The sequence below is a fragment of the Mytilus galloprovincialis genome, chromosome 2 (assembly GCF_965363235.1).
Source record: "Mytilus galloprovincialis chromosome 2, xbMytGall1.hap1.1, whole genome shotgun sequence".
Classification (NCBI taxonomy): domain Eukaryota; kingdom Metazoa; phylum Mollusca; class Bivalvia; order Mytilida; family Mytilidae; genus Mytilus; species Mytilus galloprovincialis.
In genome coordinates, this window is record NC_134839.1 from 30,878,963 (window position 1) to 30,891,824 (window position 12,862).

The 12,862-nt window shown below is 34.3% G+C and overlaps 1 protein-coding gene across 3 annotated transcripts in view; it reads right to left on the reverse strand.

Moving 5' to 3' along the window:
- LOC143063356 (rho-related protein racA-like) overlaps nucleotides 1-12,604 on the reverse strand; it is a 41,316-nt gene extending 28,712 nt beyond the window's left edge. Inside the window, exons 1-2 of one of the 3 annotated variants that reach the window (XM_076235465.1) lie at nucleotides 12,496-12,604; nucleotides 6,061-6,247 (exon numbers count right to left, since the gene is read on the reverse strand). In XM_076235465.1, the coding sequence (XP_076091580.1) occupies nucleotides 6,061-6,247; nucleotides 12,496-12,512 (204 nt within the window). In that variant the 5' untranslated portion in view covers nucleotides 12,513-12,604. The remainder of the gene's footprint in view (nucleotides 1-6,060; nucleotides 6,248-12,495) is intronic. The other 2 variants (XM_076235464.1, XM_076235463.1) reach the window with 2 other exon arrangements.
- Nucleotides 12,605-12,862: the final 258 nt, after the last annotated feature.

A 12,862-nucleotide genomic window follows, 5' to 3' on the forward strand; every position in this document is an offset into this window, starting at 1 on the left:
GATGGTTAGTCCTATCTCTGATGGTTAGTCACATCTCTGATGGTTAGTCATATCTCTGATTGTTAGTCATATCTCTGAGTGTTAGTCACATCTCTGATGGTTAGTCATATCTCTGAGTGTTAGTCATATCTTTGATGGTTAGTTATATCTCTGATTGTTAGTCATATCTCTGATTGTTAGTCATATCTCTGATGGTTAGTCCTATCTCTGATGGTTAGTCCTATCTCTGATGGTTAGTCACATCTCTGATGGTAAATCCTATCTCTGATGGTTAGCCATATCTCTGTCTCTGATGGTTAGTCCTATCTCTGATTGTTAGTCATATCTTTGATTGTTAGTTATATCTCTGATTGTTAGTCATATCTCTGATGGTTAGTCCTATCTCTGATGGTTAGTCCTATCTCTGATTGTTAGTCCTATCTCTGATGGTTAGTCCTATCTCTGATTGTTAGTCATATCTTTGATTGTTAGTTATATCTCTGATGGTTAGTCCTATCTCTGATGGTTAGTTATATCTCTGATTGCTAGTCATATCTCTGATGGTTAGTCCTATCTCTGATGGTTAGTCCTATCTCTGATGGTTAGTCCTATCTCTGATGGTTAGTCCTATCTCTGATTGTTAGTCATATCTTTGATGGTTAGTCCTATCTCTGATGGTTAGTCATATCTCTCATTTTTAGTCATATCTCTGATTGTTAGTCATATCTCTGATTGTTAGTCATATCTTTGATTGTTAGTCACATCTCTGATGGTTAGTCCTATCTCTGATGGTTAGTCCTATCTCTGATGGTTAGTCCTATCTCTGATGGTTAGTCCTATCTCTGATGGTTAGTCCTATCTCTGATGGTTAGTCCTATCTCTGATGGTTAGTCTAGTCCTATCTCTGATGGTTAGTCCTATCTCTGATGGTTAGTCATATCTTTGATTGTTAGTCATATCTCTGATGGTTAGTCATATCTTTGATTGTTAGTCATATCTCTGATTGTTAGTCATATCTCTGATGGTTAGTTATATCTCTGATGGTTAGTCCTATCTCTGATGGTAAGTCCTATCTCAGATGGTAAGTCACTTCTCTGATGGTTAATCCTATCTCTGATGGTTAGTCATATCTCTGGTGGTTAGTCCTATCTCTGATGGTTAGTCCTATCTCTGATGGTTAGTCACATCTCTGATGGTTAGTTCTATCTCTGATGGTTAGTCATATCTCTGATTGTTAGTCCTATCTCTAATGGTTAGTCATATCTCTGAGTGTTAGTCATATCTTTGATGGTTAGTTATATCTCTGATGGTGAGTCATATCTCTGATGGTTAGTCCTATCTCTGATGGTTAGTCCTATCTCTGATGGTTAGTCCTATCTCTGATGGTTAGTCCTATCTCTGATGGTTAGTCCTATCTCTGATGGTTAGTCTAGTCCTATCTCTGATGGTTAGTCCTATCTCTGATGGTTAGTCATATCTTTGATTGTTAGTCATATCTCTGATGGTTAGTCATATCTTTGATTGTTAGTCATATCTCTGATTGTTAGTCATATCTCTGATGGTTAGTTATATCTCTGATGGTTAGTCCTATCTCTGATGGTAAGTCCTATCTCAGATGGTAAGTCACTTCTCTGATGGTTAATCCTATCTCTGATGGTTAGTCATATCTCTGGTGGTTAGTCCTATCTCTGATGGTTAGTCCTATCTCTGATGGTTAGTCACATCTCTGATGGTTAGTTCTATCTCTGATGGTTAGTCATATCTCTGATTGTTAGTCCTATCTCTGATGGTTAGTCATATCTCTGAGTGTTAGTCATATCTTTGATGGTTAGTTATATCTCTGATTGTTAGTCATATCTCTGATTGTTAGTCATATCTCTGATGGTTAGTCCTATCTCTGATGGTTAGTCCTATCTCTGATGGTTAGTCACATCTCTGATGGTTAGTCCTATCTCTGATGGTTAGTCCTATCTCTGATGGTTAGTCCTATCTCTGATGGTTAGTCACATCTCTGATGGTAAATCCTATCTCTGATGGTTAGTCATATCTCTGTCTCTGATGGTTAGTCATATCTCTGATTGTTAGTCATATCTTTGATTGTTAGTTATATCACTGATTGTTAGTCATATCTCTGATGGTTAGTCCTATCTCTGATGGTTAGTCCTATCTCTGATTGTTAGTCCTATCTCTGATGGTTAGTCCTATCTCTGATTGTTAGTCATATCTTTAATTGTTAGTTATATCTCTGATGGTTAGTCCTATCTCTGATGATTAGTTATATTTCTGATTGCTAGTCATATCTCTGATGGTTAGTCCTATCTCTGATGGTTAGTCCTATCTCTGATGGTTAGTCCTATCTCTGATGGTTAGTCATATCTCTGATGGTTAGTCATATCTCTGATTGTTAGTCATATCTTTGATGGTTAGTCCTATCTCTGATGGTTAGTCATATCTCTGATTGCTAGTCATATCTCTGATTGTTAGTCATATCTCTGATTGTTAGTCATATCTTTGATTGTTAGTCACATCTCTGATGGTTAGTCCCATCTCTGATGGTGAGTCATATCTCTGATGGTTAGTCCTATCTCTGATGGTTAGTCCTATCTCTGATGGTTAGTCCTATCTCTGATGGTTAGTCCTATCTCTGATGGTTAGTCCTATCTCTGATGGTTAGTCCTATCTCTGATGGTTAGTCTAGTCCTATCTCTGATGGTTAGTCCTATCTCTGATGGTTAGTCATATCTTTGATTGTTAGTCATATCTCTGATGGTTAGTCATATCTTTGATTGTTAGTCATATCTCTGATTGTTAGTCATATCTCTGATGGTTAGTCATATCTCTGATGGTTAGTCCTATCTCTGATGGTTAGTCCTATCTCAGATATTAAGTCACTTCTCTGATGGTTAATCCTATCTCTGATGGTTAGTCATATCTCTGGTGGTTAGTCCTATCTCTGATGGTTAGTCCTATCTCTGATGGTTAGTCACATCTCTGATGGTTAATTCTATCTCTGATGGTTAGACATATCTCTGATGGTTAGTCATATCTCTGATTGTTAGTCATATCTCTGATGGTTAGTCATATCCCTGATTGTTAGTCATATCTCTGATGGTTAGTCCTATCTCTGATTGTTAGTCATATCTCTGATTGTTAGTCACATCTCTGATGGTTAGTCATATCTCTGATGGTTAGTCATATCTCTGATGGTAAGTCATATCTCTGATGGTTAGTCCTATCTCTGATTGTTAGTCATATCTCTGATTGTTAGTCATATCTCTGATGGTTAGTCATATCTCTGATTGTTAGTCATATCTCTGATTGTTAGTCACATCTCTGATTGTTAGTCATATCTCTGATGGTTAGTCATATCTCTGATTGTAAGTCATATCTCTGATGGTTAGTCATATCTCTGATTGTAAGTCATATTTCTGATGGTTAGTCCTATCTCTGATGGTTAATCATATCATTGATTGTTAGTTATATCTTTGATGGTTAGTAATATCTCTGATTGTAAGTCACATCTTTGATGGTTATTCACATCTCTGATGGTTAGTCATATCTCTGATTGTTAGTCATATCTCTGATTGTTAGTCATATCTCTGATGGTTAGTCCTATCTCTTATGGTTAGCCATATCTCTGATTGTTAGTCCTATCTCTGATGGTTAGTCATATCTCTGATTGTTAGTCCTATCTCTGTTGGTTAGTCCTATCTCTGATGGTTAGTCCTATCTCTGATGGTTAGTCTAATCCTATCTCTGATGGTTAGTCCTATCTCTGATGGTTAGTCATATCTTTGATTGTTAGTCATATCTCTGATGGTTAGTCATATCTTTGATTGTTAGTCATATCTCTGATTGTTAGTCATATCTCTGATGGTTAGTCCTATCTCTGATGGTTAGTCCTATCTCTGATGGTTAGTCCTATCTCAGATAGTAAGTCACTTCTCTGATGGTTAATCCTATCTCTGATGGTTAGTCATATCTCTGGTGGTTAGTCCTATCTCTGATGGTTAGTCCTATCTCTGATGGTTAGTCACATCTCTGATGGTTAATTCTATCTCTGATGGTTAGACATATCTCTGATGGTTAGTCATATCTCTGATTGTTAGTCATATCTCTGATGGTTAGTCATATCCCTGATTGTTAGTCATATCTCTGATGGTTAGTCCTATCTCTGATTGTTAGTCATATCTCTGATTGTTAGTCATATCTCTGATTGTTAGTCATATCTTTGATTGTTAGTCATATCTCTGATTGTTAGTCACATCTCTGATGGTTAGTCATATCTCTGATGGTTAGTCATATCTCTGATGGTTAGTCCTATCTATGATGGTTAGTCCTATCTCTGATGGTTAGTCACATCTCTGATGGTAAATCCTATCTCTGATGGTTAGTCATATCTCTGTCTCTGATGGTTAATCATATCTCTGATTGTTAGTCATATCTTTGATGGTTAGTTCTATCTCTGATGGTTAGTCATATCTCTGATTGTTAGTCATATCTCTGATGGTTAGTCCTATCTCTTATGGTTAGCCATATCTCTGATTGTTAGTCCTATCTCTGATGGTTAGTCATATCTCTGATTGTTAGTCATATCTCTGATGGTTAGTCCTATCACTGATGGTTAGTCATATCTTTGATGGTTAGTCATATCTCTGATTGTTAGTCATATCTTTGATTGTTAGTCATATCTCTGATTGTTAGTCACATCTCTGATGGTTAGTCATATCTCTGATGGTTAGTCATGTCTCTGATGGTTAGTCCTATCTCTGATGGTTAGTCCTATCTATGATGGTTAGTCCTATCTCTGATGGTTAGTCACATCTCTGATGGTAAATCCTATCTCTGATGGTTAGTCATATCTCTGTCTCTGATGGTTAATCATATCTCTGATTGTTAGTCATATCTTTGATGGTTAGTTCTATCTCTGATGGTTAGTCATATCTCTGATTGTTAGTCATATCTCTGATTGTTAGTCATATCTTTGATTGTTAGTCACATCTCTGACGGTTAGTCCTATCTCTGATGGTTAGTCATATCTCTGATGGTTAGTCCTAACTCTGATGGTCAGTCACATCTCTGTCTCTGATGGTTAGTTATATCTCTGATTGTTAGTCATATCTCTGATGGTTAGTCCTATCTCTGATGGTTAGTCCTATCTCTAATTGTTAGTCATATCTTTGATTGTTAGTTATATCTCTGATGGTTAGTCCTATCTCTGCTGGTTAGTTATATCTCTGATTGTTAGTCATATCTCTGATGGTTAGTCCTATCTCTGATGGTTAGTCATATCTCTGATTGTTAGTCCTATCTTTGATGGTTAGTCCTATCTCTGCTGGTTAGTCATATCTCTGATTGTAAGTCATATCTCTGATTATTAGTCATATCTTTGATGGTTAGTCCTATCTCTGATGGTAAGTCATATCTCTGATTGTTAGTCATATCACTGATGGTTAGTCATATCTCTGATTGTTAGTCATATCTCTGATGGTTAGTCATATCTCTGATGGTTAGTCATATTTCTGATGGTTAGTCATAACACTGATGGTTAGTCATATCTCTGATTGTTAGTCATATCTCTGATTGTTAGTCATATCACTGATGGTTAGTCATATCTCTGATTGTTAGTCATATCTCTGATGGTTAGTCATATCTCTGATGGTTAGTCATATTTCTGATGGTTAGTCATATCACTAATGGTTAGTCATATCTCTGATTGTTAGTCATATCTCTGATGGTTAGTCATATCTCTGATTGTTAGTCATATCTCTGATGGTTAGTCCTATCTCTGATGGTTAGTCATATCTCTGATTGTTAGTCATATCTCTGATTGTTAGTCCTATCTCTGATGGTTAGTCATATCTCTGATTGTTAGTCAGATCTCTGATGGTTAGTCACATCTCTGATGGTTAGTCATATCTCTGATGGTTAGTCATATCTCTGATTGTTAGTCATATCTCTGATGGTTAGTCATATCTCTGATGGTTAGTTTTTCTTTAAATGCTGTGTCCCATAATTTTAAATGTAACCATGCTTACAACACCGATTGTGTCCCATAATGTTTACTGTAAACATACTTACACCGCCGCCTGTGTCCCATAATGTCAAATTAATATTCTGTCCCTCCACTGTTCTAATAATATGGTGGTCAAAATCTGCTACGGACGGAATATACGGGTGAGGAAAGGAGTCGGTAACATATGTAATAAGGAGTGAGGTTTTTCCAACACCACTATCGCCAACAACCAATACCTTAACTTCATCTGACCTGAAAGTATATAACAACATTTAACATACTACACGGCCGACACTCGGATAACCGAGAGATTGGTCGGTTAATCTATATTGAGTATGCGGCTATATCGGCGGTTGGTCTGTTAATCGGGTTGGCTAAAGTCTGTTAATCAGGTGTTATTGAGAAAATCATTAAAAGTTTAGCATGTTTCATTGTATTACTTTTTAAATATATTTTTATTATAAACATTATGCATGTCTAACAAAACAATTCAATATACTGAATCCAGTGGTGTAATTATTATTTTTCTAGCTTCGATGTACGATCTATAAAATGAAAAGGCGGGTTACTCATCAATAAATTTATACACATTTTACACACACAAAATGTACACAAAAATAACACGTTGGTTGATTTTACTTGCATGCAATATTTTGAACATCGAAAAAAGACAGGCATTATGTCTGTTGACCATATTGATATGTTTGTGTGAAAAATCTACACGAAAATCTGTATTTTGGTGACATAAATCAATCTTTATTAAAAACCTGGTCTGTTAATGGGTCGGATGTATAAAACCCGGTCTGTTAATTGGTCTGTTAAGAGTTATGAATGGCAATTAAAATATAATCTTATTGCTATATGGGGTGTTATCGGATCAAATGGGTAGGCTCAAGACGAGTAGCTAAAATATACGGAAACAACACATGAGCAATGAAACATAAAATATACGATAGCAACGCATGAACAATTAACAATTTAGACAATGGAAATTGAAAATTGATAAAAATGGTTTCAAAAAGTGATATATTAAAGTAATATTAATTTCATCCTAGAATGGTAGCATATATCGTATGGATTCTGTTTACATAATGAATGACACCAATTTGTCATCTTCATTGGTAACCAGTATATAAATCAGAGATAAACGTCGTAATGTAACTAAACATCAGTAAGTAAAATATATTGGGATGCTAAAATATAAAGAATAGAGAAAGAATAATATACATTTATTTCCCGTGCCTCAGGGAGATATGAAGATTTGTTCAATGACACGTGGGATAGTCTCAACCAATCAGATATTGATTAAACTATCAATGTGTATAAACAGTGGAATAATATACAATTATAGCCTTTGTAAGAGGGCAATACAAGAATATATTGACCTGAAAGAAGTATATTGACTGAGGACGAAATCTTAGGTCGATATACTTCTTTGGGTCGATATATACGTTATTGACCTCATACATAGGCTATAATTGTTATATTATTAAATTTCCAACCATATTTGTATCAAAATCGTCATTTGATTTAGTTTGAATTTTATAGATATCATATTGTCTCCTATACATTAACGACATATAAATAAACCGTGCAATATGCTTTTTGCTGTGCAATATGCATTTTGCTATCCGCCGTTTTTGATCACTTTCGAAAATATAGTTTAACATGTGACTATCCCTGAACGAATCTTTTCCCTATAGGCTATTGTTTGCCTGATTAAATCAAATTTTTAATAAAAAATATACCTTCATGTGCTACTTTTTGAGTAAAATGAGGTCGAAATTTTGTATATTTGCTCAAAATTCGGAATTTTCATTTTAAACAGTAGGGGTCCATGTACTCGTTTTCAAATTAAATCAGTTTGAATGATAAAAATCAGTCGAAAAATGCATCTTTTCCCGATATGTCATAGTTTGACGTCGCGAAAATAACATTTTACGTTAGCAACGTCATTACCTCCCCTGTAACTGTATCGTATGCCCTTAAAATTAGGGGTTAACGTCCAGTGACAAATAGCATGTGCATATGAGAACGACAACACGTTATATGTACCCCTGTGTTGTATTAGAAAAACACGTTCAGTCGGATTTGAGAACGTGCTACTTTGAACAGATTCAAAAATTAAGGCTGATTGAAAACGTTGATATTAAATTCATGCATATTCCAGCGGCCAAACCATATCATGCTATATGGAAGTGACACAACCTTCAATAAAATGCAAAGAAAGTCAAAATAAAAATGCTCTTACTAGAACGATACTGTTGCACCGTATTGTCATTTTTTTTAACTCAAGAATATCTCATTCTTTACTCTTTCAATGGGAAAATATAAATGTAGCAAAACTATTGTCTTGGCTAAATAACTCTTAACTGACACAATTTCAGTTGTCCAACCCATTAACAGACTTTATTCCCATAATTTTCACTAAAACGTGGTATTATTCACGTTATATTACAATTATGAAATATTTACTAATGTCAATTTATTTTTTAGAACCAAAGTACTATTTTGTGTCCTTTAAATGATATCTAAAAATTTTTGTTTCGCCTTTTATTAAAAAATTGCTATGCGTATCAGCATAAATTATACATACTTGCGCGACGCCTTTTAGTTTTACTGAAAACTGCGCAGACTATGAAATGTTTTTACAGGTGGAAAATATTCTATGATAGATATCATTTTGTCAGACACTTTTCTTTTTTTGATTTGGTTCTTATAATATGCCAAAAATTTGTATGTTTAATAGAGTTTAACATAAAATTGTGCGTTTTACTCTTAACAGACGTTTCTAATATGACGTTCTTCTTAAGCTTTGGGTACAAAGCCAATGTTCTAATTCAAATAGAACATGGGCTGCACGTGATTGACGTCACAATTGAAATTGCAACGTCAGATGAATTTTGAACAACGCCAGAGATCAAAATGGACATTTTTGTTGGTGTTGCTCGCTAGGAAATTAAATAAAAACATTCTAAAAGTAAGTTTAAATGTTTCTGTTCCTTTTTTTATTGATAAACTGCTGATTTTCTATAACGTTTTTGGTTCATGAAATCAAAATGGCGACATTCCGAGCGTCTACTATAGGTTCGCTTCGAAGTGAAAAAGTTCAAATATTCCTATTAGAATCGAAATAATTCTATCCTGCCATGCTCTATGCTCATTTTAACATGGGTAGGCATTATATTTGTAAACATTTAATACCTCGCTAACGCTCGGTATTAAGATATTAACAAATATAATGCCTACCCATGTTAAAATGAGCATAGAGCATGGCAGGATAGAATTATTTCTTAAATAACCAACCCGATTAACAGACCAATCGCCCATATAGCCGCATACTCAATTTAGATTAACCGACCAATCTCTCGGTTAGCCGAGTGTCGGCCGTGTACTAGTAATAATCTATACTACTAAAAAAATGAGGTCCAATTTATCAGTCGGTATGACGTTAAAAAGACGAATCAAAGAATTCAACTTTATATATAACTAATATAGTGCAATGGTGTCCATTAAAAATTACATCATCCCAGGCTTTTCGTTTTCCACGCAATCGATAGGACGGCAGTATTTGCATTCCAGAATTTAAGTTGCTCTTTTGTGTACCCTACCTAAGTCAATGTATCTGAACAGTGTGATTGGACAAACAATACAGTATCAAATGAACATACTTACCCATACTGAGGGATGAATCAAGTGTAGAAAAATATGAAATAATCTTACAAACAGATAATAATGATTTTTTGAGATTTTTTTTACACATTTTGTATTCACTGCATTCATGATAAAAGACCTAAAAGCACTAGTGGCCTTAGGGTTTCTAAAATAGCAAAAAGGTAAACAGTCATGATACACATTCAAATTCATTTCTGAATATTAACATGAAAATACTTCAGTTAACTGTGAATGTAGAATGTTGGGCAGTGTTAGAAAGTGGTGAACATTCTAAAAAGGCTATCATTATCCCTTATGGACAAGGAAATACTACCGTGCAATCATTACCATTTATTAACAAGTTCCAATACCGATACAATATTATATGTATGTTTGTATGTTCTGTATCTTTTTCCTCCTTTATTAGGAGCAGTAACCAACAAACTGTTTCTTAGTCCGAAAAATTCAGTTCCAGTACTCGATCTCTCAAACTTGCGTAAACTATGAATTATTGTAGATCAGCGGAATATAACGACTGTATTATTCGGTATATATATATATATATATATATATATATATATATATATATATATATATATATATATATATATATATACTGCTTCTAACTATTATATGATCACAAGTATCATTGCTATATGTGCTGTATTCATTTTACCTAATAAATTCAATTCAAAATGAAATAAATATTTTCAAGACAATTTAAAAGTATTGTGTTCATAACAAACACTTCTGAGATGTACATCAGGAGATGTTAATGAGATGTGGCTATGAACCCTGTTTGTACTAGACTGACACGCTGAGTCCGTTTTTTAATAGGCTTACTGTCAATCACAGAGACAGTCCTCGGGATGATATGTCATCCTACCCCGACATTTTCTTACTCCGAGCCGACCAGTCGATTTTCTTTTTGTCGTGTTCTTAGCGGGAAAACAGTAAATACTTATTTTAAAGTGTTTTGTTTGATCCGACAGGGTATCTAACAACTGACCCAAGCACTCGAAGCGACCATCGAGACGGATTCAATCTTTTCCAACAAGAATTTTTCTTGTTTTAGCTATTCTAATTGAAGTAGTTATCAGAAATTTATAAATTTATAATTTAATGTTTGAAACTGGCAAGTACAAATATTTGTCTTTAAAATGGGGACCCAATGAAAATATTTACAATATCATTTGAATTATACCGATATATCAAATTTAACATCTTTTAAGGTTTCCGATGATAACTAGGGCTAAATTTTTTTGTTCCTCGAACATCTTTGTCCGCACACTGCTCTACAAGGGTGTCTTTTACGTGCAGGAGATATGGCTCTCTCTAAACACAGGTCAGCCATTTATCGTCCTTTTCCGATGGACTATCATCGTTTTTCAAGACCATACTCTTGTTTAGAAAGTCGGTCATCTGTGACAATTTCGGAAGGTCTCGATAGAATGCAGTTCTGTAGTTTGCTAGTATCTTTATTTTTAGCTTCACAGATGCAGGCTTGATTGATCTTAGAAAGGAAGATATTTGAACATCAGGACACTAACCAGAGAAAAATTGATAAGATTGAACACCAGGACACTAACCAGAGAGAATTATTGATAAGATTGAACATCAGGTAACTAACCAGAGAAGAATTGATAAGATTGAACATCAGGACACTAACCAGAGAAGAATTGATAAGATTGAACATCAGAACACTAACAAGAGAAGGTTGAATAAGATTGAAATTCAGGACACTAACCAGAGAAGAATGAATAAGATTGAAATTCAGGACACTAACCAGAGAAGAATGAATAAGATTGAAATTCAGGACACTAACCAGAGAAGAATGAATAAGATTGAAATTCAGGACACTAACCAGAGATGAATGAATGAGATTGAACATTAGGACACTAACAAGAGACGGTTGAATAAGATTGAACATCAGGACACTAACAAGAGAAGGTTGAATAAGATTGAAATTCAGGACACTAACCAGAGAAGAATGAATAAGATTGAAATTCAGGACACTAACCAGAGAAGAATGAATAAGATTGAAATTCAGGACACTAACCAGAAAAGAATGAATAAGATTGAAATTCAGGACACTAACAAGAGAAGAATGATTGAATAAGATTGAACATCAGGACACTAACAAGAGAAGGTTGAATAAGATTGAACATCAGGACACTAACAAGAGAAGAATGATTGAATAAGATTGAACATCAGGACACTAACAAGAGTAGAATTGAATTTTGCGTTATACGAATATGTAACAATTCGACCAGAACACAATAAGTATATACCTATTGGAATACCGACTGTTCCGAACTTCGATGATATATCAATCTAATCTGTTACCAGACCTTTGGGACAGAGAAAAGCCCTAGGTTATCGGAAACTAGTCTTGTCACTTTTTGTCTTATATTTTATCTAAGGTATTATCAAGTAATAAATTTATATAACTATGTCTCTGTACAAATGTATCTATGAAAAAACCCAATAATTTTATAAAAGAGGGGAAATTAAACTGAGACACTCTAGAACTAACAAAATGTGAAACAAAGGACTATTATTAAGAATTTCCTTGCTAAATATAAACAAAATGAATACGACCTATATCTGCATCTTGAAAACGAATAGTTCTTCCATGAGTATGTATAATGTCTAAATACAGGATCCTACCTGTGTACTGGTCAAGTGTATATTATTAAAGTATTTCATCCAAAAACATAGTACATTTCCAGCAGAATTATACATGAGCAATTATATAATAAGCAGAAAGACGAAAGACTATTAGAAAAAAATAATGACTATTTCATTTAAAACAAATAAAACGATTGATAAAGTAAAATACATACATTTCAGAACATATCATTTATCGTACATTTCACACATATATGTATACATGTTGTGTACACGTTGTATTGGTCGTTTAACCGTGATAAAAATAGAACATGTATAATGAATGTACTTAGGGATCGATTTAAAGTGTATTAAAATCACGTCTACAATTCGAATATTTATAGTCTAAATAGAGGTCGGTCATTTAAAGACGTATCAAGGATAATAGTTACGCTGAACGGTGCCCACTGGTCACCTGAACAGAAACGGTTAAAATTGAGTCTATACGCGACAAAAAATAGTACATGATTTCCGGTTTAAAGTGAAAGTACGTTACTAAGGGGATACACAGTTTATAATTGCTGTTATACAATACGGATATGA